Source organism: Leptinotarsa decemlineata, unplaced genomic scaffold (assembly GCF_025532065.1).
Source record: "Leptinotarsa decemlineata unplaced genomic scaffold, Ldec_3_MD MMD2_P_RNA_scaffold_2, whole genome shotgun sequence".
Classification (NCBI taxonomy): domain Eukaryota; kingdom Metazoa; phylum Arthropoda; class Insecta; order Coleoptera; family Chrysomelidae; genus Leptinotarsa; species Leptinotarsa decemlineata.
In genome coordinates, this window is record NW_027412529.1 from 10117577 (window position 1) to 10142853 (window position 25277).

Sequence of the window (25277 nt, forward strand, 5' to 3'; positions counted from 1 at the left end):
CTATGTATAATGAGGATATTTTTTTGTATTCATTTTATTTGTATCCCTAGTCGTGCAATGAACATAAAAATAGAAATAAAATATCCCAACCACTAAAATTACGAAAAGTTGGTCACATCACCCAAAATAACCAAAAAAGCTACTTTTACTCAAAATTTAAGTAAAACATAAAACTGATAGTTACTGGCGAATAAAAATTGTAGATTGAAATCATGAAAAATACTTCAAAATAAATACAATGTGAGCAGTTGGGGCCATGAAATTCTCAGATCGGGCTCTTATTCTATGGGTATTACTTCATCAAAATAACTGGAATCAATGAGGTTAAAAGAGAAAAATTTCAAAACGATATGTTTATTTTTGCAATACAGTCGCTTCGAAAACCTTACATAGGCGAGGGAAAACCGTTTCATAATGTATTTATTTAATATAAGGTACCACAAGATACTACGAAGTTTCTAATTTATTGTTTGCCAATGGAAATCAAATATAGCTTGGACACACTTGCCAAGTGTAAACAGAAAAAGATTAATAACTTGTTAGTAGAGTGGTTGACACAATAATAGGTTATTCCCCTGGCAACTAGTTTACGAGTTTCTCTAATTGTTTTTAATGTATAATTTAGCAGTCGGGTCTGGCAATATTACGGCATCTTGAATAGAAAAGAATACAGATGACTTTCGGAAATATGTACAAAGGGAAGATCTGCTGAAGAAAATTGTATCACTCTTCTTTTATCCTGAAAGTAATGTATGTGGATACATTAAAACAACTCCAAATGTAGCTTGTTTGAATATTGAAATATGCTAAACTGAATAAATTTAATTTATTTTTTTTCAGTAAAATGAAATCATATTTTGGAAAAGCTAATGATAAACGACGTCATTTTTTCCTAAGAAAAAATATCCTGATTGTCAGGTATTTTTGGCAGTATCCTTATCAACGAAACTGTAAATCAAATTGTTTTTCATTTTCACCTTTAATGGAAATGCCATTGACTGCTTCCTCTAGTTCTCCATCTAGAGATGCAGAGGTTGAAAATAAATATTCAGAAGTCGAAACATTCATATCTGCTAACGTTCCTGTTTGGGTTGGATCTTTCCTGCACTGACAGGGAATAACACTCCGAAACCGGTCTGTATAGGTGATCTACTCGATTGTCGGAGAACTAGTTGTTTTTCAGCATGCATTTTCCAGATCCTACTGTGTAACTGAGTGATTTCGATTAATATGTACCAAATGAGTTAATAAGTACTTACGTGCATACGAATCAATTGTGGCAGTCTCAGAAAAAAGTATTGTATTGGAATGTTTAGGAAGAATTTTTACTGAACAAGCATGTGTTTTCAGGTTTTTTAGTTGGAAATGATTTTATCGTCAAAATGTTCGTTTTGATTTGACATGAAAACGAAGATGAAGTCCGTTGTTTTTGGGCTTGAAAAACAATTAATTTCGTGTAATAAGACTCCGTGTATCACAGAGTGACTATAGTGGTCATCTAGACTTAACACTGTCCAAATATTCACTAGACAACTTTGAAAGTAAAAAACAAAACTTTAGCAGAGTGAAAGTAGAAAACAAAAGACAATGTCATTCGACGGGTGAATCAGCGAGGGTATTTACTGTTGAACCCAAATAATTATTGTAATTGTATGTCATTCATATGGGTAATCAAATAAAACAAATGCAGGGCACCACCCAAGCGTTGCAAAGTACAATTTTCTACAGCAAAGAGAAACAGGTTAGAAATACTCTGCAAGGCTGAATAACACAACTGTAATCATTCTCATCTCTTCAATTTCATGTTCAAATACGAACAAAACCAGTTCAACATTTCGTAAATCAACACAGCATCATACTTCCATGAGTATGTGGACTTTGGTCTTGTCCAGGGGAATAATAATCATAATAATATCGTCTCCATTATGTAGAGATTACAAGTTACTACATAATTCAAAGAAATATTATTTCTTTCTTGCTTGAACATCACGAGGCAAGATTTAGCCTTCGGCTACTCTTACATTTAACCCCCTGATGCTCATCTAGAGTTGATAATAACATATGACCTTATAAATTACAATATTAAAAAAACATGACATTATCTGCTATGTTTGTTCGACCAGTATGTGCCTGCATTATGTACTGTGCAGACAGTAAGGACTCTTATAACTTTTCATAGGCTCACAGGCTCTCATATCTTGAAAAATAGTGATGAAACTTGCACTGTTCGAAGTAAATATAAGCTATAAAAATAAATAATGGTCACAATCCTAGTTGCGAAGAAATGCGTGGACAAACATACATACACCTATAAAAAATTTGTATTTTCAATTAATTAATCAATTAGACCTTATTTTTTATTTACATCATCTTTTTAAGCTCCGAGTTTATGGACTAGTTTAAGTTTTTGAGAAATCATCAGTTGGGGCCAAACAAGTTGAACAAACCGACCGAGTTCAGAAGATGACTCGCGGCAAAAATCGTTCGATCCCACTTACTAATCTTATCAAACCTACTTTCTCTGAAACTGGACTCTATTACTAAATCTCGTATCTGGGTATACCGCTTTAGTAGACTCCTGTAAAGTATCACCGCTGAGTTGCCGGTCTTCCAAGAGACCGACCCGTCGTAAACTCGTTCGGTCGACTGTGCGATGTTGCCGGTTGCCTCGGTGACGTCACGACACACTCTTGTTGATTTACAATGAGAAATAACCAAACCTGCTGGCTCGGAGGTATGCGCGTTGGAAAAAACACAAACGGAGAACGAAGCGGAGTTTCTCTCGGATTGATCAAGAGAAATTGAGGACTGAGGGGTGTGTGACGAAATAATTTGCTTACAATCGAAATCGGGACGAGGAAATTCGTCTCGCTCATCGCGAAATGGTTTTAAATTAGGCGTTCCGGTCTGCGATTATCAACCCTAGGAACTTTCGTTTTACGGTTATTGGTTGTAAAATCATCCATTTGTTTGAATAAAATATTTTATGGTTTTATGAAAGATATTATGTTGGCGTTGTATATAATTTTTTAGGAGGCATCAATGTGTTAGATTAGTCCCAGAATCATAATTTCAGTTGAGGTGAGTGTTTCACAGGTTTTTGGTTGATTTGTAAAATTATTTTCAACGTGCAGCAAGTGAAACAAATAGAACTCATCATTGACGTTTTTATGTGGAAGTAGTAGTTACAATACATAGAAAAACTACTGTTGACATCCCCACTTCTCACACAGAACATATTTCAAGAATAATTCTAAACTTCACTTCCCAATTTTTTGCTCCTCAGTCAACGAATACATCGTAGTTCAGTGCCAGTTTAACTTTGCAGCACTAAGTCAACACGCAGTAATTTTGAGCTTATTTTAGGCTATTTTATAACCCTATTGAAAAATATTTTTCGGTATGTTGATTACTCCATGGACGACACACTGTACCTGAAAACAAAAATAACTTTTTGGAAATGTTCTCCAAGTATAGAAATATATCCCAACTTTTGGATTATTTCAGAGTCTATTTCCCACTTCTCACACATTTTCTACTTGTTTTTCAACAGTGGTTTCTGTTAGCTTTACCTTTGTGCTGACAGAACCAAATCGAATTCCTCAAATTTGGAGAAATTTTTAAATTTGAATAGACCTGTTAGTAAGTAGTAGATACACACGACAAAATATGGGAGAAATCGAAATACATTTGGAAATCTGTACTTGACAGGTTCCAATAAAGGTTATAAATATTTTCATTTCGTTTTGTTTTTCTTCAACTACTTTCAGAAATTTTTCATACTCATTACTTATTTCCTCTTAGTCACGTCACATAGAAATTTGGGGATGCGGGAAATGATAGTCTAAAATTAAAGCGTAGTCTGATTCAACAAAATGTTTTTACTGAGGTTAATTTTTAGCTACATGAACAAATCAAGAAAAGTTAATGCAGTCAAGCTAGCGAAAAATAATTCCATGAAAATTAAAAGATAAATATATGAGGACTATTCCGATCATTACCAATTTTATTTCAATACAAGAGCCACCGGTAGACAGCTACTTCTTCCTATTGGGCATCGTCAGTACCGGGCAAACGGTCCTCGATTGAAGACAAAATGAGAAATAAAAAGAATATTTGAAAAAAATAACTGCGTAAACGCAAGCGAGATATAATCGGAACCTCCTATTGGGGTGACACCCAAGTCAGCTTGCCAAGTTTATATGCCAGCATTGGTGGTTTGATCAATCTTTACCGCCTGCCCGATACTGCAACAGGAGCTCTTACTTCGAAATGATCTGAGTAGTCTTAGTCTTACATTAGTATCACACTTTCGTTAAAAACAAACATTTACGAAAATAGGCCCTTAAATTCACCTTCAGTTTCTTTATTAGCCGACACAAATATGTTGAATTAAAGAAACCATTATATGGCGAAACACGTGTTGCGTTTTTGTAAAATTGTTTAGTGAAAATCTCTCAATAAAGTGTTTTTTGAACACGTTAATTATGGTCGGTAGCCAGGCGGTTCGACGTGGGTGCTTTGTTCACTCACTCGAATTGACTGCCGTGTTTGTCGGTAGTTCAAGCCCCAGTCTGAACGATCGATTTTCACTTGCTATCGTCCAACCCGTGTTAGGAATCACACGTTAAAAGGGAAGACCTCGTTAATCCTTAGCTCGCACAAGTTGTCGTTCGTAGGGGTGCGACAGCTGGCTAACGGACAACAGATTTTTAAGTATCGGCCTATTCCATAATATATGTTGAATATATTATGTAGTGTCACTCAAATCGTGAAGTACCATAAAATTATCCTATTATCAATGCAAACAGAACGTAAAATCCAGGCGATTTAAACAGTAGGTAACCATAATCTCTTAACCTCGAGTTTTCCCAATATGACTCAATTCACTGGGCCACTTGGGTTTATAAATCCCCGAAATGCAATACTCGATAAAGTTACACGTGTCCATCTATTATGGCTCCTAGATAATCTCATTAACATTCGAGTCTTCAAGGATTTCTTGTTGGCATTGGAGGATAATCGCGAGAATCTTGATATGGCCAGACTATTATAAAAATATTGCTTCCTTTTTGATACATTTCGAGGTGATGACATCAGTGAATATTATGTGTTAGGTACCTCAGCGTAGGCGGTATCTTGGAATCTAGTGAAAGCTCAGAGGAAACTGCATGTTATAATTTACCAAACACGTTGATGTAAAAAGTAGTTATTGGTGTGAAAACTCGTTTGAAGTCATGGAAGATACTAAAAGTAGTTTGATTCTTTTCATGAACTACATCCCACGGTTTGATCTCCACAAACTTTATTGAAAAGAAAATATCACATGTTTCGCTAACACATTAGCTTTTTCGTAGGTTATGAAATAACTGAGGAACTTCATCAAGTAACGTTCGAATCATTCAGAAAATAAAATGGTTAAGCTTCTTGAACAGGCAAGTCAGGTTATTTTTTTTAGGAGTTATTGAACTAAGATGGAACTTGAACGGTTATGCATTGATATAAACCGAAAGCCAAAATTTCTAGCCTGACTAACATTTTCAACGAATATACATTTTCAAATAAACTTTGCAAACAGAAACTACAAGAGATTTGTAGAGTCCATACGAAGTCAATCCGAACAGCTTAATGAAAGCCTAATGTACCGGGTTTGATAAATTTACATATAAAACCACCCACTAGTGAATTATACCACGCCGCCCATGACATACAAAGAAACTACCGCCGTTCGGTAACTATTTAGTTTTTATGCCATTCAAATTGACTTTGTGGGTATATACTTTTTATCTTATCCTGAATAATCGAAGTATTCTTTAAATAATAAAAAATGAAAATGCGTCTGGTTGGGATGCCATTTCTGCCAGAAGCAATCAATAATTCTTTCTTACGTGGAATATTTGAGATTGCATGAAATCTAAGACCCAGGTCCGTTTCATTATCACTTTTTAATCTGATACCTAAAACAAAATTTTTCCTGAAAGAAAGCGTTTCGTTTTGGCTTCCAATAATCCATAATCTTCATTACTTAAAATGTTTTTTGTGGTCGCAAAAGAGCTTTGCCGGTACCCATTCTATATTGGGTGTATTTTATGAAAAAAAGTTCTTATGAACGTGTGTCTTAACTTACTTCGTTTCCAAGTAACGGGGTGTCAAAAGTTTTACTAAAAATATTGTTCATTTGTTAATATAAGTCAAAAGTCTTTTCGCCGATTTTAATAGAACTAGGTGTGCTCGTTAGCAGTAATAACGGGCTTCATTCAATGAAATTAGATTACGGATTATAATTCCAGTGGCGGCACAGAGGGTTACCTCATTGATATTTAAGGTCATTGTACGCCACTGTTTTTCTCAAAGTTTGATATTCTTATCAGAAGAACAATCAATAAAAAACGTGTTTGAAGACAAGTTTTTATACAAATTTACAGAAATGAAAAAATAATTTCTTCAATTGTTTGATCTAGGTATTGTAACATATTCAAAATCATTTCGCGCAAGATTACCTAGTTTGAATCCACGTCAAGTCTCTTACTCACAGATTAACCCAGATGAAACAATGAAATAAATTAGATTGTATTTTTAGTGAATTTGTACAAAAATTTCTCTTTAAATTTTTTTTTTATAATTTTCATTTTTAAATATTTTCGAATGGAAATAAAAATTGAATATATATTAAAATGAGGGATATTTATAATTTACTTCTGATTCAATTACCTTTCAAACCAGCTAGGTTGAAATAAGTATTCTAAAAAATAGCAAACTTGGCGAAAACAGTGGTGCACAGTGATTTTTACAATAAATATCAATATGCGACGCCACTGAAATCAAATTCCAAATCTAATATCATGAAAAAGAGCCCCTTGTTACTTTTAACAATCACATTCAGTTAAATAAAATAATAATAATTGTGAGTAAATTAATAAAAAAACAATATTTTTAGTGAAACAGTGGCAATCCGTTACTAGGAAATGAAGTAAGTAAGGACACAGGTTCATATGAACTTTTTTTCATAAAATATGACAAGTAATTACCGCCTGAAATTAGTGACATCATTCAAAATACACCAATCGAAGAAAACCATGCACAATTCAACAAACTTGATTCCTCTAATCAACAAACATCAATGAATTTAATGAAAATTAGGTTTTTGGTTTTGACCTTTCAAATTATCAGTTGGACTATTGATCTGTATTGAATGTTTCCACGAATCATACAGAACAATTTTTACAAGTTCGTGTTTAAATGAAACTTGTTTTCCAACTCGTGATTGTGATAATGTTTATCAGTAAATGAACAATTTATTTCGCATTCGTTTAAGTTACATAAAAATCTATCTACCATACAGTGGATTGAAAATGGAAATACAGAATTTTCGAATTATATACTTACGAGCTTTGAAACGTTTCTGAATCAGGAGATAATGTTTATTGGAGAAAGTTTCCGTTTTGTTAATGCCTACAACAAAGCTTTTAGATTATCGATTTCACTTGGGATTAATTTCATCAACTTTTTCCATTTAGTTTTTACGCCATACTATGCGTAGGAGTCGAGTTATTGATGTCAGAAAGCCATAATTTGTTTTTAGCTAGTATGCTGCAAGTCAGGGTCAACTTCTAAGTTACTAGTTTTTTTCGAAGTCATTATTAACGCGTATTTTATGGAAATTTACTAGCACTATTGAAAACAAATAATTTACTGGGTTCTATACAGCTGCTTGGCAAATTCCATCTGCATCGAGCATGCTGATATAAAAAACCTGATGTAATAGTCCACAGTTTCCAAGTGTACTCATAAACAGTCGACATAAAACAATCAGAGATAAGTCACGACTGCATTTTTCCAAGAAACTTAGTATTAATTAGGTAATTTTGAGAGTTTGACCTTTGATCGTTTGCTTGTTTCGTTACATAAAAATCCAGATAAGACAAAACCGCAAAAAACATTCCAAAAACTTATCGATATGCGCATTTTATATAAAGGGTGTAACTTTGAAAATATCCCAGTCCTTATGTTACCCATCCTAAAATATTTGCAACTTCCTAATTTAATAAAAAAAGGTACTAAGTAGATCATTTTAGCGAACTTTCATTTCGAATTAATTGTATTTCATTATTTTCCTAAGTAGAACCCGACAATTTTTTTCAGACATTTTTCAATTCAATACTATTTGTTGAGCTTATAATGGATTTAGTAAATATGATTTTTTTCTCTCCAAAAATCATCCTAACCTTTCAACACATTTTTCCAATTAGCAATATAATCTGTGTAGGTATGGACAACTTACTCAAAAACTTGTTAGGACTGGGATTCATAGAATTGACATAAACTCCTCAGGTGATGATCTTTACTTTAATATGCTTTTCCAAAGGACTATTGATCATTTCATAAATCAGTTTAATTTTGAAAATACTTACTTTTTTCTTGTCTCTATTTTACTCAAGGTTCTATTCGTTTGCTGATTTGAAAATTTTCCAAACTGTAGCTTCTACAAACTATCTGTATTCCATCAATATCTTGGTATGTTAAAATAAGTAAATCTTGAACACCAATACGTCTCTCTATGTAAGCTTATTCATAGGATACAAATAATTTATTACTTCTTGCCATAAAAATATGTTTCACGAGTTGAATTTATACCTTTGATGAGCGATTGGAATTTGTGAATTCCAAACATTAGGTTTGGAATTCACAATTATTCTAAATTTTCATTTGTAAACATAAGAATATTCTAACAATATAATTTATGCCTCATTTATCTGGTTTTCCCAATACCAAGTTCACAAGACCATATTGAAAATAATTGAAATAATAACTTTAAAACTAACTCGTATTAGAAGGAACCACATGGATCTCTTCTTTGAATTAGAATTTCTATATGTGGATATTATATATCCAGAACTTACTAAACTTATTCAACTCAATGTCCTACATGAAATTTGGCAGTACCTGTGAACTATTTTATATCCAATTTCACTCTACAAATTATGGCACTACTCTCCCATAGAGGATATTGACAAATTCAGTTACTAAAATCTATTGAACAGTTTGATAGGACATTTTTGAAGTTTAACTGGTTTGAATTAATTGGTTTTCAATAACAATTAGATAAATAATAATTAATAGTTGAGACCATGAATTGGAATTGTGAATAATCACTTTTCGTAATAGAGTTTATCACACAATAAATGAATTTATTATTATACAGAAGGAAATTATTACGAGTGCAAAGTTTTCAAATCAACACATCGTAATGCGTCTATTTGAACTTGAATACGATGTTAGTAGGAGTATGGAAAAATTTCAAGTTTTATAAACTTTTTGTAAAGCATTATTTATTGCAAAAAACCGCTAGAGAAAAAAAAATACTCGGCACCACCAATTTCTGGCATATATTCAATTTTCCATAAATAAAACAACATTCTATATCGTTAAAAGTCCAGGGCCAAAACCGAGAGCTAAAATCGAGACCATAAAAGAAATAAACGGATCCCGAACGAGAAAAACAACTTTTCAGTCCAACTGTCCTATAATACGAACAGTCGACCACTTATGTTTTGTTCCCAAGTTCGCCTTCGCACGTTCAAAACTAATCTGGTCGACGAGCGATACAATGATAGCGCGTAGAACCGGCAACACCGCCGCTGCTTACTCAGCGAAGCGAAGGCTGCGGGTGGAGCAGAGAGAGGGGAAGCGAGATACTGGATTGTCACCGCATTTTCAGCGAGTAAAAATCAATTCAGCCGAAAAATCTTCCGTTCGTTTATTTTTCACAAAGTTACAGGGATCAAAAGTGGTGGTTAGTAGTGGGGTGGGTTTTTTTTTTATTTTTTACCAACTTACTCGTAGAGTCTTTAGGTATCCAATTATTGTGAAATAATCCAACGTTTACGTACACTCACATTTCGTATAGTAACACAGAACGGGTACTCCAGAGGAGCTATATCAACAGATTTGTTTTCATCGATACAAGAGAATCACACTATATGGTGCTACTACGTGGCAGGTGGCGACAGCCACACCCTAATGTGACGCACCAGCCGCAAAGGCTGGCCGGTGGAGATACCGCAATTATCCTTTTCATTTGATACAGTTTCCGAGCATTCCCAGCATACTGATAACACAAAAGTAGCACTTCACTTATTCCTGAAAAAGAAGTAATGTCCAGAGTAGGCGCTATGTGTTATCCAAGAACGAGTGCTCGAGCTAAAATGGCTGCGGAATCAGCTTCGGTTCGCTTATATAGTGGAAGGTTGTGCGCATGCTCTCCCCATTCCCCGACGCGGTTTCCAAGTTCAATTCTGCATTCCAAGCGCTGTCCGGGCAGACATGAGTTATTTGTAATGAAATTCATCCACGTCATCTTTCTATCTCGCTCTAATGAATTTTGTTGATCTCTGCGTTCTTGGCAACTCAAAATAGCACATGTATTTATCGATTCGACTTGAAAGCTCAGGGGGTATTTATCGGAAATATGAATGACGGATCTTTCGAAATGTCAAGCGAATTGACGAACATTAAAAGGACATCTGTTTGCATTACAAACTGCGGCTTGCAGGCATTCCAGTATGGTTATTGTGGGTGTACAATGTCTACTGAGGATATGCATTCCCACTTTAGTAATTCTGGAAATTGAACTCAAGTATTCTGCAACGTGTTTACCGATTAGATAAAAATTTTTCTTGATGAGAAATCTACGATTTTCAATTCGTCAGTTAATCAACTATAAGTCGCGACACACTTATTTGATATACCAATTTAAGATGGAAAATCTCTATGGATTTTCAGAAATCATTAGATGTTATTTACTGATTGAGAAGACACACTCTATTATACGGGGTGTTTATTAATATTCTGATATTTACAAAGGTTATTTATGAGTCCGTTTAGAAAAAAAATGAGAGCCGTCACGGGACGCCTGGCAGATGTGAAACATCATTAATATTTAGTGACCCCTGTGATGGTTGCTGGGTACTGAAATATTTATGAAAAATATGTAATCGAAATATATATGAAAACATTTTTAATGTGACTTCAGTATATTAGTAAACTCAAGAATCTTAGCTAGTTATTCCAATATATTACTCTAAAGATCTTAAATTATAAATATCAATAAAACATGTTTCAATATAAATTCCACCATCATTAGATAATAAATTTGATATTCCTGTTGATGAAAAATAAGAAAACATTCGTGCGTATATATTACGGTAAAAAAGTTCCAACACAAAATTAATGACGTGGGAATTGTGGCTTCCGAAATATCTCTTCGTAGAATTTTAAGAAAAATACGTTTCAAATGGAGTACTGAAAATAATAGAAAAATGTTAATGGAGAAAATGGACATTGGAGCATTGAGAATAAAGTATTTACAAAAACTCAATTATTTTCGTAGCCAACAGCAACTATATGTGTTTCCTGATGAAATATACCTTCATAGTGGACATACATCTTCCAAGAACTGGACGGAGGAATCAACCAAAGGGTTATTCAAAAATATTGCGAAGGGACCAAGACTCATTATTGTCCATGAAGAAGGTGACATGAGCTTTATACCTAATTGTCGGCTTATATTTAAATCAGGCACAACATCAGGGGATTATCATTCAGAAATGAATTCTGAAAGTTATGGTGAATGGTTACAAGAAAAGTTAATCCCAAATTTATCTGTGAATTCGATAGTGGTGATACAGTAATATTCAAATTATTCCCGCCCACAAACACAAATTTTAGGAAGGTTGAAATTGTGAAGTGGCTGCACGAAAGAAGCATTTAGTTCACCAATAACATGCTCAAACCCGAATTATATATACGAGTTGATCAAGGTAAATAAAAAGCATCATATCAGATACAAATTTGATGAGGTCATATGGATTCAAAGAGACCTAATTAATTCTATTTCTGGTAGCAAACAAAAAATGTATCGACCTGAGAAATTTATTCCTCAGTTATGTTAATTTTCTTTGTAATTCAGTAAAGTACAAATTAGTGCTTCAATTCTTGTGAAATATCGTTATTGACGGTATATAAATTACGAAAACGGCAGTACTAAAATTCTTGGAATAGTAGCTGTCAATTTATAATAAATTTGTTAAAAATCTTCACCAAAACCATAAAAGAAACGATATCAGTATTCGAAATATTCAAAAAATGAATAAAGATTATAACTTGTGAATACTTAATTCACGTTTATCTACCACCTTCTGGGATTTCCACATCTCACCGCATCTCAGTTATCATATTAAAGTATAGTTGTATAGGAAGTAGAGTCAACCAACCATCCGGCATTTTTTCTGTGGTTTGAGATATGCTAAGGTTGACCAAGGAGATTGGTACAGAACAAATAAAGAATATAACTTGTAGTTTTTAGGAAACCGACAAAATGCGTAAACTTATGGCGTAAAATTGCTTTTCTTCTCGATCAAGTTTTTCATGTATTTAAGGAGAACAAATTTATTGAAATTAGGAGACGGAACTAATTGAAAGGCGGCTTAAAAATGTGAATATTTTGAAAAATATTCTGGCGTATTGTCATCACATCTAGGTGTATATCTAGGTGTATATGTCATGAGTGTATTGCCCTGAAATTCGTCTGTAAATGAATTTCCATTATTTTTCAACCTAATGAATTTTTGAATATTATGTTGATGTACAGCTTCTCAAACTTGCGTACTTTTATGAAAGTTCACACAAAATCTGATGCACAAAATTCAGTAAACCTCTCAAATATCGCGGGTATTATTTGAAACACAGTGATGACCTGAACAGATAAAAATTTTGTTTATCCCTAAATATCAGCATATGACAACTCTGATAAAATTATCAATGCACAACATTGGCATACATTCAATTTTCATGAATGAAACAGCATTTGAGGTAGAAATTGGCGGCAGACCTGTAGACATTCTTTGCGAAACTACTGAATATCCTACTTGAAAATACTGTGACAAATTAAAGAATTAACTGTCTTAAACAAAATTTATTTCCAACAATATTTCACTAATCACAAGTTGATTTATTTTACAACACTCAGCAACAAACGCCTAATTTATTTCCACTATTTGAATTTCTTGTTTAGCCGCTCCATTTTATGAACTGCCCTCTTGGATCGGGAAGACGTGCTTGTATCGGTAACGATCCTTTCTAAAAATCTGTAGTCGGTTCTGTCCTAGAATTTTACCGGCGATTTCCGACTGCATTCTTTCGCGGTGATATCATGTGTTTGTTCCATGATTCGGCCGGCGTACTGGTCAGGGGCGGCTTCAGAATCGTTACAATACTTACAGTTCTCCTCCTATCAAAAAATTGTCCATACCTTACTACTGGGACTAGAGGGAGAGGAATTCTAACATCTGCTGATCAGTCTGAACGAACTCAAGAGTTTACCTCCATTTAGGACCTATGCTCTCCAACAAGCTGAACGCAAATGTGGGAGTTCTCATATTTGAATTTTAGGAAACTTGTTACGACCTTCGGTTGTTACTAATGCTACTGTAGACACTCTTGACTCTTTCTCCATTATATCTAGTAATAATGGAGGAAATAAATGTGGACCAACACAGACTTGAAAACTCACCGAGTGATATGAGATCGGGCAAACAGAAATTTTGGAATATGTGGAGAAACGAACGTAAACATGGTTTGATGTCTCAGTCATCCTGAGAATATGCGTGCCAGTCGGCAATGCGATTACCTTTACTCCTGTCGTGCCCTTTAATCCACCTCAGGTTAATGTTGTTATCTACCGAGGCTTTGGCTAAATCTTGGTGGCACTATAGTACTAGCCCTGAGCACTTTTGGTCTAACTGAGTGCTCTAATTCAAAGCTGACCCATGTCGGTAGACGTTCTCGTATATAAACTACTTCCTAATGCCTTAGTATAATATACCACTTTATAATGCTTTCGTATGTTCCACAAACTTTTCGAATGTGTTACAGAGGTATGGCCACAAAGACTCACAACATCAAACTGCAAACTCAATGATCATAGTCTTCGTTAATATGGAAATTAGGTATAAGTTGATTACAGTAGAAAAAATATTTCAATTTCTTAAACCCACCTTTTCTCATCGTTTCGAATATCTACTATATCAGAACTTTTCACAGGCTTCGGATCACCATGGCTGTTTAGATGAATTTCTCTTTGTTCTTCACTCAGAATGCCATGGTCGTTGAACTATTTTGTTGGTGGGATCTTTAATTTCCAATTTGTTTGTTTTTTATTGGTGCTTCGAATTTGTGATAGAAATCGTCTGAAAATATATTTCTATTTATGGTCAATTTGTCTCCGTCACCAAATTAAATAGCGAAACGACGATTTCGACATCTAAAGAAATTGGTGAAGTTTTCCGATGAGCTGTCCATCTATATATTTTATTTAACATGTGTTTTGACGTTGAGTTTGGTCTGTGGAATCATAGTCCGTGAATACTGCACATTCCACCATGATTCAGAGTTGCTATTTCATCGTTTCATCAATTTGCATGTTTTTCAACGACCGTCGTTATTGTTCCAGGTATGGCCGCGTGCAAAGTGTCAAATTGCTGCCGAGGTGCACCGAGGAGAAGACGGGCGAGATCACGATGGCGTGCACGGTGGCGTTCATGGACATCAAAAGTGCGTCCAAGGCCCACAACTCCGAACTCAAGATAGACGATAGGACTCTCAACACGGAGTACTACGAACCTGCTGCCATTCCGTCCGCTGCTGCTTTGCCGCAGATCGCAACGCCCTCCCCGTACTCTACCTCCCCTGGCACCACCAGGTTTCCGAACGGTCACGGGTAAGTACACATGATCATTTGTTCTGGTGTGTCGCAAGGATCCATTCTTGGACCGATAGCACTCGAAACTGGACTTCGATGTAGCAACAACTCGTTGCTGAACTGCCGATACGACTATACTTAGCTCTTGTTTCCGTTATGACAATATGCGCCATCAGAGTTGATCAGCATCTCCAACATAGATACTGATGGAGCTCTGCTAAAGAAATATTGTCGAATTGTTCAGAAATGAATTTCAGTAAATTGTTGATGCTACTACATAAACATTTTACTCCTTCGGTCTTAAGATTAAAAAATACGAGTTTGTATTCAAATTTCATTAATTTCAACGGACAGGCCAATTTACACATGTATATATGCTTACAGAATTAGTTAATGCATCATCAATTTTGAACAGACCTTTGAAAGATGTCAAAAAAGGATCAAACGCTTCCAGGCCAGAATGATGATGATTTGCTGACTTCAAAATTCTATAAACTGTTTTTTTTTTTGAGCATAATTGATCCTACAAAAAGAAATTTTGAAAATGTCACTATATTTGTTCCTTCTAGGATATACAGGAAAGAGAACAAAGCTTGACTATTTTCAGACAACCAATATAGCCATTAACAATATCATGCACGGATATGAGATCATTTTCAAGTCTTCTATGAGACAGATTATTCATAATCAAATGTTCAGTATTTGTACGGTTATCTATTGAACCTCAGCTGATAAGCACATTATTTTAATAACTTACTTTGACATCACTCTAACAAATCAACATTGATATTATAATAAGGTCATCATTTAATGAAAATGTACTCAAGAATGGATTTAACTTGTGCACAGTTAACGATTTTCATAGATATAACACTTACCTCTAGTAGAATGGATTGTGTAACCTAACATTTCACGGTCTTGAAATGAAGTCTCAATTATATAGTACTCAAAGGATATTTTTCGAGTCGAAAATAACTCCTAGATCTTTGATTGTATCAGTGACCGTATCATTCCCATTGATTGTATATGGAAAATCAGTTAAATTACTTATCCTCGAAAAAATTAGTTTCTGACATTTCTCTGGATTTGAGTATACCATTTAGAAAAATTATCTAGATCATACTGCAGCTCCTCAGCATCTGATATATTATGAACTGTCTTGAACATCTTTAGATCACCTGCTAACATGGTTAATGAACAAGGGGCAAAAACAGTTGTTAAATCATTGGTATATAAAGTAAATAGCAGAGGGCCCATATGAGATCCCTGAATCCCCCCTGATGGTACTTCAATATGCCTTGGTATAGAGTTGCCACATACCTGTCGTAAGTTTACTTGGTAGTGACAGTGCCAAATCTATAATTCTTCAAAATCTATACTATAATGACAGACATTAGCCATCTTATGATTTTTTTTTGAGGAATGTGATGTACTATGGTATCATCAGAAACTTTTATGAAAAATATGTTCATAAAAAATTTACAACTTCATTGCTAGTGTTACTTCAACACACATTCATGAACCTTCATTCATATTCATCTGGAAAAACTGTATTATTGTTTGGCTGCCTTACAAATGAATTAAAAAGCGGGCTAATCATTATCAAAATCAAATTGATAGTAATGCGAAGAATTTTAATCAACCCATCTGTTAAAACGAGCTTATTAATAGACATTCACAAACTGTGGAGATCTTGTTATTAGAGATGTCCTTCCACAAACTGATCCTTTCGAATTCTTTGATCGTCAATTTACGCAATTGTTCCAGTTCCCCAAAAAAATGACTACTGAATTTAAAGTCGTCTATACGAGTTTCTGCTACACTTTTTTTCAATTACATTCATAGTTAATTTGCAGATATATTCTAATTCGACTGCAATCGATCAATGCGTACAATTTTTCTATTTGCTATTGTTAAGCAAAAAACAATATGAGTGAGAAATTATTGGACCTTAGATTTACTAGTAGACACTTTCTATTCGATAAACAAATCACTAAAATAAAATAACTGAAGTTAAACTTAGACTTTATCGAAGAATCTCCATTCTGAATTAAATAAAAATGTTCATGCTAAGGAATATTCGACATTTTTACTATAGTTATTGATTATTATTATACTTACTTAATTAAACAAGATATAGTCACTGAATAGTAACAATGCTTTTATTATGCACGTAACTAAATAGATTTCGTTTAAATTTTATTGAGCTCAATTTTACTGATAGCATCAATTCTATAACTTATCTGTTTACGCAAACACGCCTGAAGAAGCTATCATATAGCGAAACACGTGTTTCGTGTTTGTAAAACTGTTAAGTAAAATTCTCACGATAAAGTGTTTCTTAAATATATAATATTGATTCAACTTCGATTCTAGCATCTGACTTTTCCAGTTGAGACACTCATCCACATGAAGGTCTAAAAACTCAACTATATAAAGTTTTTATTTTGAGTGGAAATATTTATGCCCATACAATGTTTTTGGCGATTGTGGAATCGTATTGATTATGTTTTCTCGTTTGCTTTAAACCATCACTCACTAAAACTAAAACTCGCATGTGTATCATACAACAATTCATCCGATTTATCTGAAATAATAAGTAAGGTGTCATCTGCATACATGGTGAAAGGGGATTGAACTGGAAGTTTGCCCAAATCATTCAAATACAGTATATAGAGAATAGGGCCCAAAACTGACCCCCGAGGGACTCTGATGGTGATCTTTTGCTTTGAGGAAGTTACATTCTCGAACTGAGGAACTACGAAGTCACCGATGAGGAACTCCCCTCACTCCATGCCTCTCCAGCGTATCCATAGAAATAATTTGGTTGACGCCTAGAATGCCTTGCTGAGATCATGAAAGATCTTTTGAGAACACTCACCTCCATCAATCAAATCAACAATCTTTCCTTAAAAAGATTGTACAGCTGTTAACGTCCATTTTTTGTCTAAGAATCCACGTTTATTATGGATGAAAATTCAATTTCTCTGCAAAATAATCGGCCAAAAATGAATATTCAAATATTTTTGAGAGGCTGGAAGGTACAAATGGGTCTATAATTCTCCACAAATCGTCAGTCACCGTTTTTGTCTACTGTTCTGTTAGTATTTAAGTATGTCTGGTAACGATTCTATTGTTACAGATAAGTTAACCCTGCGTTTCTCAAACTTTTTTGTCTGGGGATCCACCTTCATTGTGGAATTTTTTTCGCGTCCCACATTAAGTATAATTATTATTACTAATAATATTTTTATTACTGTGATCGAGAAAATTCACTATTGAAGAACACACCTCTAAAAGAAAATGGTAAAGATGATATAATTGAAGATGAAATACAGTACGAAAAAAGACTTTCAATTCAGAATCTTGAAACTAAACAAATACAAAAAAATGAAAAAATAAGACTCATGTAACTGATGTGACTTGTGGAGACAAAGCCTCTTTTTTCTATATTTATTTTTTAAATATACCAAAGTGGAGAATGCCCTCTCACACAAATATGTGGTTTCAAACCCTATCAGCTCTTTTAAGGCTATGTTAGAAAGAACTGGATACCCCTAGTCTATCCAAAATGGGAAAAACAATTCTAATCTGTTTCTGCGACCCTCCCAAATTGCTCCCGCGACCCACCAGTGGTTCGCGACCCATTGTTTGGGAACCACTGAGTTAACCAATTGCGCATGGGCGCAGCGCGGTACGGGCCGGAAGGGGCAGCTGCCCCCCTTAGAAGAGCGGTTGTTCGCTGGTAAACTAAAATTCTGACAAGCTTTATAACTTGCCACGCTTTTTATAATACCTAAGAAACTAACAGGCTTGAAGGCTGGCTTGTGAAATCCAATGTAATCTTCAATATAACAAATTTTTAACATCATTTCTTACTCTAAAAAATGCCATTTATAACGAGGGTAGCGTAGTGTTTTTTTGTTATAGAAAAATGAATCGTAATACGTTTAGTAAAAACACGAAAAAACCTCAAAGAAAGTAGTGAGGAACTCAAATAGACATAGGAGCGGAGCGGGTGGCGGGATGCGGGGTGAGAGGGAAGGCAACTGATCAGCCAATGTTGTGCGCCATATTGAAGGCCGCTCGCATTCATATGTTGAAAAAAACAATCAAAACAATATAATCTAAGATTTTTTTGTCTACTCCCCCTATAAACTTTCCTGGCTACGCCCATGCAGTGGCGTAATAGATATATAAGAAAGACTAAAACATTTCTGAAAATGAACAAAAAGTTGTGGTTGTGAATACATGACCATTGCCCTGTTCATCACTTTTATTCTTAACCATCTCTGGTGAAATTATTATTCATCAAATAGATCGAAAGTCATATTATTCAAATTGTTAATTTATGTGAAGCATTAAGTAGGTAGAATTTAGTTAGTATGGACACCCCTGAAGGAGCTTTTTCATAGTGAAACGCGTGTTTCGATTTTGTGAACTGTTCAGTCATACTTGAAACGATTCTTCAAGTTGAAAACATTTCTGCTAAAAGATGCGGGTCGTAGACAGACCAGTTGTGATTAATGTTTTTCGATTGACTGTTACTCAAAGTATTCCACAATGCCACAGTGTTTCTATACAGTGTTTCTATTGAAAAAAAAATAGGATCTTTCATATAAAGAAACTTCATTGGAGCATCCCCTGTTAAGATACAGCCCCTTAAAGGGGGTACATAAAATTTGTATAACAATTTTTTTCACAAGCACTGAAAAAGTTACAATATTGAAATTAACCTGACGTTTCGTACTACCAAAAAAACACTTAGCCAGTAATTTATTTGGTTTACCCCATGGTTGTAAGGGGTGGAAAACACAACCCCTAAAATTTATTTCCTATGTAACTTTTTGTCCTATTATTTGTTTACCATTTAAAATTTTATTTCCGATAGCCTGTTTCATTCTAAACAAAAAATGTATACATCGTCATAAATGTGAACTGGATTTATTGTTATTTTGTAGTTAGTACCTGCATTAAAGGATTAAAGAGTAATAAACAAAACTAATTTGTTAATAACAAAACACACAACATGTAGAAATCATAGTAAATGTTCAATATGTCTACCTTCAGACATTACACATGCGTCTAGACGTCGGCGCATTGAGCCACGAATTCGCTCAAATTTTCCTGGAGTCTCTCTGATTTCCCTGCACGCATCGATGATACGGTTTCTCAAGTCCTCTACATCGCGAACAGGAGTACGATAAACCAAATGCTGTAAATGGACCCAAATAGAGAAATCGAGAGGATTGAGATCCGGGGATCAAACGGGCCAGTTCTGTGATCCTCCTCGACCTATCCACTGATTTGCATATTTTTCAGTTCAATGCTGACGTGCTACTTGACTAAAATGGGCGGGAGCCCCATCATGCATAAAAAACATATCCCTTCTGACGCCCAAAGGAACTTCCTCCAGCAGTACTGGATGCACTTCTCTTAAAAATTGAACGTATGCCTCACCATTTAATCGAGGAGGTAGAAAATGAGGCCCAATTAAATCATCCCCAATAACTCCGAGCCACACGTTAAGAGAAAACTGTTCTTGATGGTCAGTTTCGACAATAGAGTGAGGATTATCATCAGCCCATATGTGGTAATTATGAAAATTAATAATCTTGTCCCGAGAAAAACTACATTCGTCTGTGAATTATATCGTCTTCAGAAAGTCACAATTTCTTCTAATCATTTCCAGCATCCAATTGCAAAATTCAAGACGGTTCGGGTTCGGAAAGTCTCGCGTTAACAGTGCCTGTACTCGTTGCAGATGGTAAGGGTATAAGAGTTGTTCCTTTAAAATTCCAGATACCGTCATATGATCAACATTCAGATGGAAATCAATCTTTCTAGTACTGGTAGTAGGTTGTTCTTCAATCAAATTAAGTACTGCTTCCTCAAGCTGTGGTGTTCGTACTTCTCGATGGCGACCACAATCTTGCGTTCTTTTGTCGAATGAACCATATTCTCGTAATCGTTGATGAGGTCGAGTAAATATTTTATGTGAAGGATGCTGCCGTTGAGGATACATTTCAGCATATCTTCTAGAAGCTTCTAACCCATTCCCCTGCGACAGACCGTAAACGTAATGCATATCAGCCATTTTTTCATTTGTGTATGCCATTTTAATAACAAGTGAATTATTAGAGTAACAAATTAAGAACAGAACAGCAACACACAATTAGTATTATTTCAATTTCGAAAATTCACAAACTGACAGCGTCATACCAATTTAATTGTCACTATAGCTAATAGCGACCTACTAGATAGATTAGTTTCGTATTTTCGCATTTATGACGATATAGCTTTGTAGTTGTTCGTAAAATAATTTTTTGCTGCGAACTGGTTTATTTTGGGCAAAAAACCCAAAAGACATTTTTTGTTCAGAATGAAACAGGGTATCGGAAATAAATTTTAGGAGTTGCGTTTTCCACCCCTTACAACCATGGGGTAAACCAAATAAATTTCTGGCTAAGTGTCTTTTTGGTAGTACAACACGTTAGGTTAATTTCAATATTGGAACCTTTTTAGTGCTTGTGAAAAAAATTGTTATACAAATTTTATGTACCCCCTTTAAGGGGCTGTATCTTAACAAGGGATGCTCAAATGAAATTTTTTTATATGGAAGATCCTATCTTTTTTTCGATGAGGAATTCTCCTCCTTGAATGTTTTACACTTATTTAGTTACACCCTGTATATCAATACTGAAACCGTGTACTCCATAGGAGTACAGCATCTCAAGATACGCGTCTCTATTTCTATTGCACAACGCTGCTAATCGATTCGAATGTTTCTACGTATTCTGCGATGATGCTATTGTTTCGTAAGGAATGGCACACGCACAAGCAGGTGCAGAGGAGAAATTATCGTTACGTCCTGGAATCAATTATCGTTCGCTTGTTTCTAGCATAGTCAGTGTTGCCAACATGGTGCAAAATACGTAAAATGTATTGCATATTTTCAGTTTCTTCGCGTTTTCTGTGCATTTCACACCTCTGAGTGCCTCAAGGCCTATCACCATTCCTTGTGAATTTTTTGTATGAAATAAACTGTCCAAGTGAATTTACCGAATCTGCTCTTTTGATTTTTTATGTTTTCTGTACCAATTACAAATCGGTCTATGCATATTTGTTTCCTCCAAAATTATATTTCCAGGCCTTCGTCAAAAAGTGACAGAGACAGAAGGTAGAACAAAACAATAAAACAAATAATATTAAATCTAACAGATTATTTGCTATGTTACTGCGGTTTGTCGGTTTATGGTACTGCAACGACTTTATAGTTGAAGTTACAACTGTAGACGAAACGTCAAGCCAAAAACCTGTGGACGGCGGCTTATCACTGTTGCTGCCAACACAATCGATTCTTGTATTTTCTCTAGTTTTTTCTTGTCTTGTTTCGAACAAGAACAGATTTTTTTCTATGAAAATTAGAATATCTTGGTGAAGACAAGACAAGACAAGATTATCCCATCTTGACAAGAAAAAGTAAAAAAAAAAGTGTGATTTTATTTTTATTGTTGATATTATGAACGAAAAATTATGATTATTCTTTGTATTCGTCTTTGATATTGTCTGTCTTGATATTGTCTAAATTTAATGAGGGCACGGTATATTTCGCGAAGCCCTTTGATGGTGCAAGAAGAAGGGTTAATAAAATAAAAAAGTACTAGAATTCAAAGAATTTTCTATTCATTAGGATACACCTACCAATATTTTTACGTATGTTATTTTTTGGAACATTAAACAACAAAATTGAAAATAAAAAACCCGAATGAAATGTAATAAAAAAACATCATGGCTAGGTCGCCGTATCAAAACCCTAGTCAAAGTCACTGACACTCTTTGCTGAACCAGATTCCCATTTTCTCCCTTCATCTCTATCTCTCTTGGTGCCTAATCCTGACATAATTGATAAATTGTGAAGAATCCACCAATATTGTATCCGTAACCTGGAAGTGGATTCTAGCGAAACAAATCGAAGAAATTAAACAAATAATGGACATAATTTTCAATCATGTAATGCTTTGTAAAGAAAACTATAAAAAATATAACTGTGAGAAAAATAAACACTTCTTGCCATATTCTTGATAAATAAAATAAACACAAGTGTTATTATTTTTCTTCACGACATAATCCGAATTTCTACTTATTGAACACGGCTTATCATTTTTAAACTATATAACGCTATTATTCATTCTTACACCAAATACTTTTAGAAATTATAGCATAGGAACATGAAGCGAGACTGCGTCTGCATGTGATACTTTGATTGGCTTTCTATTAAGGGGAAGTCTCGAGGTCTCATTTATTTAATTTTATAACATAATATGGTTCATCAGAAAAAGAAAAATATTCCAACTTTTTCATTCATATGCTTTCGGCGGTGGCCCACACCGCCCACACCTTACGCCGCCTCTGGTTGTTGGTCTACATACCCTGATCAAACGATCTATTTGTTTATTTTTGTTGCTTCCCCTGTCAATTTGCATTTCGTAAAACTTCACACGTAGGTACATCATTTTTTTGAGGTTATGATTCATTTTTTCATAAATCTATGTTTTTCTGAGTTTTTGACAATAAACTCGGGAAAAACGAGTTGGCAACATGCATATCCCGCTAGATTCGTCACGGCATCCCTGTGTGACATGATTCGTAATCGAATTCGTTGCTCTGGCGTTATGGGAGGTAAATACGTTAATAAAATAACGCTTCTCGAAAAAGCGAATTAGTAAGTCTTCGCCGGTTACGTCAAGATTTGCCGCTTTACGTAAAATGTCTATGATAGCTATTTAGTTGGAAATTGAATTACCGTCACTAAAAACTTTAATGAAATCAGGAGCGGTAGGTAATGGAAATTGGCAGTCTCCTGGAGATGATAGTATATCCCCAGCTCTGTTTCATAACGAACTATGTGATATTTTACATTGATAAAATTCATATAGATATAAATTTATATAGAGCTAGCCCGGCGCGGAATGACTTACCACACAGTCGGTTGGCAGCATGGGCTGGGGGGACATCAGAAGGGTCTCTTTGTATGCATGCCTGAACAACCGCACTTATCAGACTGGCAAATCGACAGATTTATCATTTCATAACCTTGTAGGGAGAATCTCCCGATCCCTCAACAATGAAGAGATTGCAAAGGCCGTGTTTCTTGATGTAGAAGGATCATTTTACAATGCACTGCTGTAATCTATAGGATCAGCCCTGGCTGAAAACGGTACAGAATCGACCTTAACTGGCTGGGTCCTATTAACCTTGCTACGCACGGTTAATAGGACTCTTCAAGATGAGGCCATTATATTCTGGGTCACCAGGAGTTGCACTCAACGTGGGGTACTACCCCTTCTGTGGTCACTCCTGATGGAGAGTCTGCTTGATGTCCTTAACAGACCTGCAGGCTTTTGCAGATGACCTTACAAAGACCAAGTCAGGAAGGGGAGCCTGTAATATCCTCCAAAGAACGCTATCCACTATTCATAGTTGGTGCCAGATGCCGCAAATGTCTGTGAACCCGACCAAAACTTTGACTATTCACCTTCACCAACAAGTGGAATGTGGGTGATTTAACTTCACTTTTCCTCCATGGTAAAGTTTCACCATTTACAAAGGTGAAATATTCAGGTATTATCCCTGATAAAAAACTCATCTGGAGCACTCATTTGGAAAACGTTTTACACAAAGTCAGACTGATCCTATGGACATGTCTAAAGATTTGTGCACAACTTGAGGCTCAGGTCCCAAAACAATCCATTGTCAGACCAATAATCAAGTACGGAACAATGCCTGGTAGCCGAAAGCTTTGCAGCAAGTCAGGCAAAGCTCTTCGGTGTACAGCAACAGGCTCGCCTGGCTGTCTCTTGTCAGCGTACATGCAAATTCTTCTAATTCTACTTCTTTCTCACATCTTACTGGGGAGAATGGCTAGATAGACTGCATACAGAAATTTGCACATTGCCAATTGCACAAATCAAGCTTATCTATTAAGCTGAACTACGTACTTCCTTATGCAATCCTGATCCCGAGCAGAGAGAGGATTGGATCCTCCTGGAGAAAGACATATCAATAACGGAAAGCTGTTGGTTCACAGATGGATCTGAAACACCTTCAGGTTTTGGTGCAGTCATATACCGAGACAGTGATATCAACTTGCATAAGGACCAACTTGCGACCGTATTCCAAGCAGACATTACTGATTTATGAGGAGATAATATCTATGATCTGAATTCCCGACTACATGGAAGGTATCGAAGCTGCTGACAACCTTGCAAGGGAGGATAATGTGTCCCTTCAATATGATCGTAACGCTTTTGAACGTAACGTTTTTAATAATATAAATCTCTAGTCACTTTGTATGTGGCTAAAATAATGGACAAGATGTATCAAACTTAAAAAATGTGACACATATTGGGTTTTCCATTCGCACAACTGAAACGGACATCCACTTTTACTATCTTTCGGAAATGATACATGAAAGGAATATTTCATTCGAATTTAACTTCCTTTGTAATCATGTGTC

General features: G+C 35.1%; 1 protein-coding gene across 1 annotated transcript in view; it reads left to right on the forward strand.

Annotated features, from left to right (window-relative positions):
- The window catches only part of LOC111507172 (spen family transcriptional repressor split ends), a 217348-nt gene that overhangs the window by 113763 nt on the left and 78308 nt on the right, over positions 1–25277 (forward strand). The window contains 1 exon segment of the mRNA XM_074183112.1: positions 14510–14776. Within this exon segment, the coding sequence (XP_074039213.1) occupies positions 14510–14776 (267 nt within the window).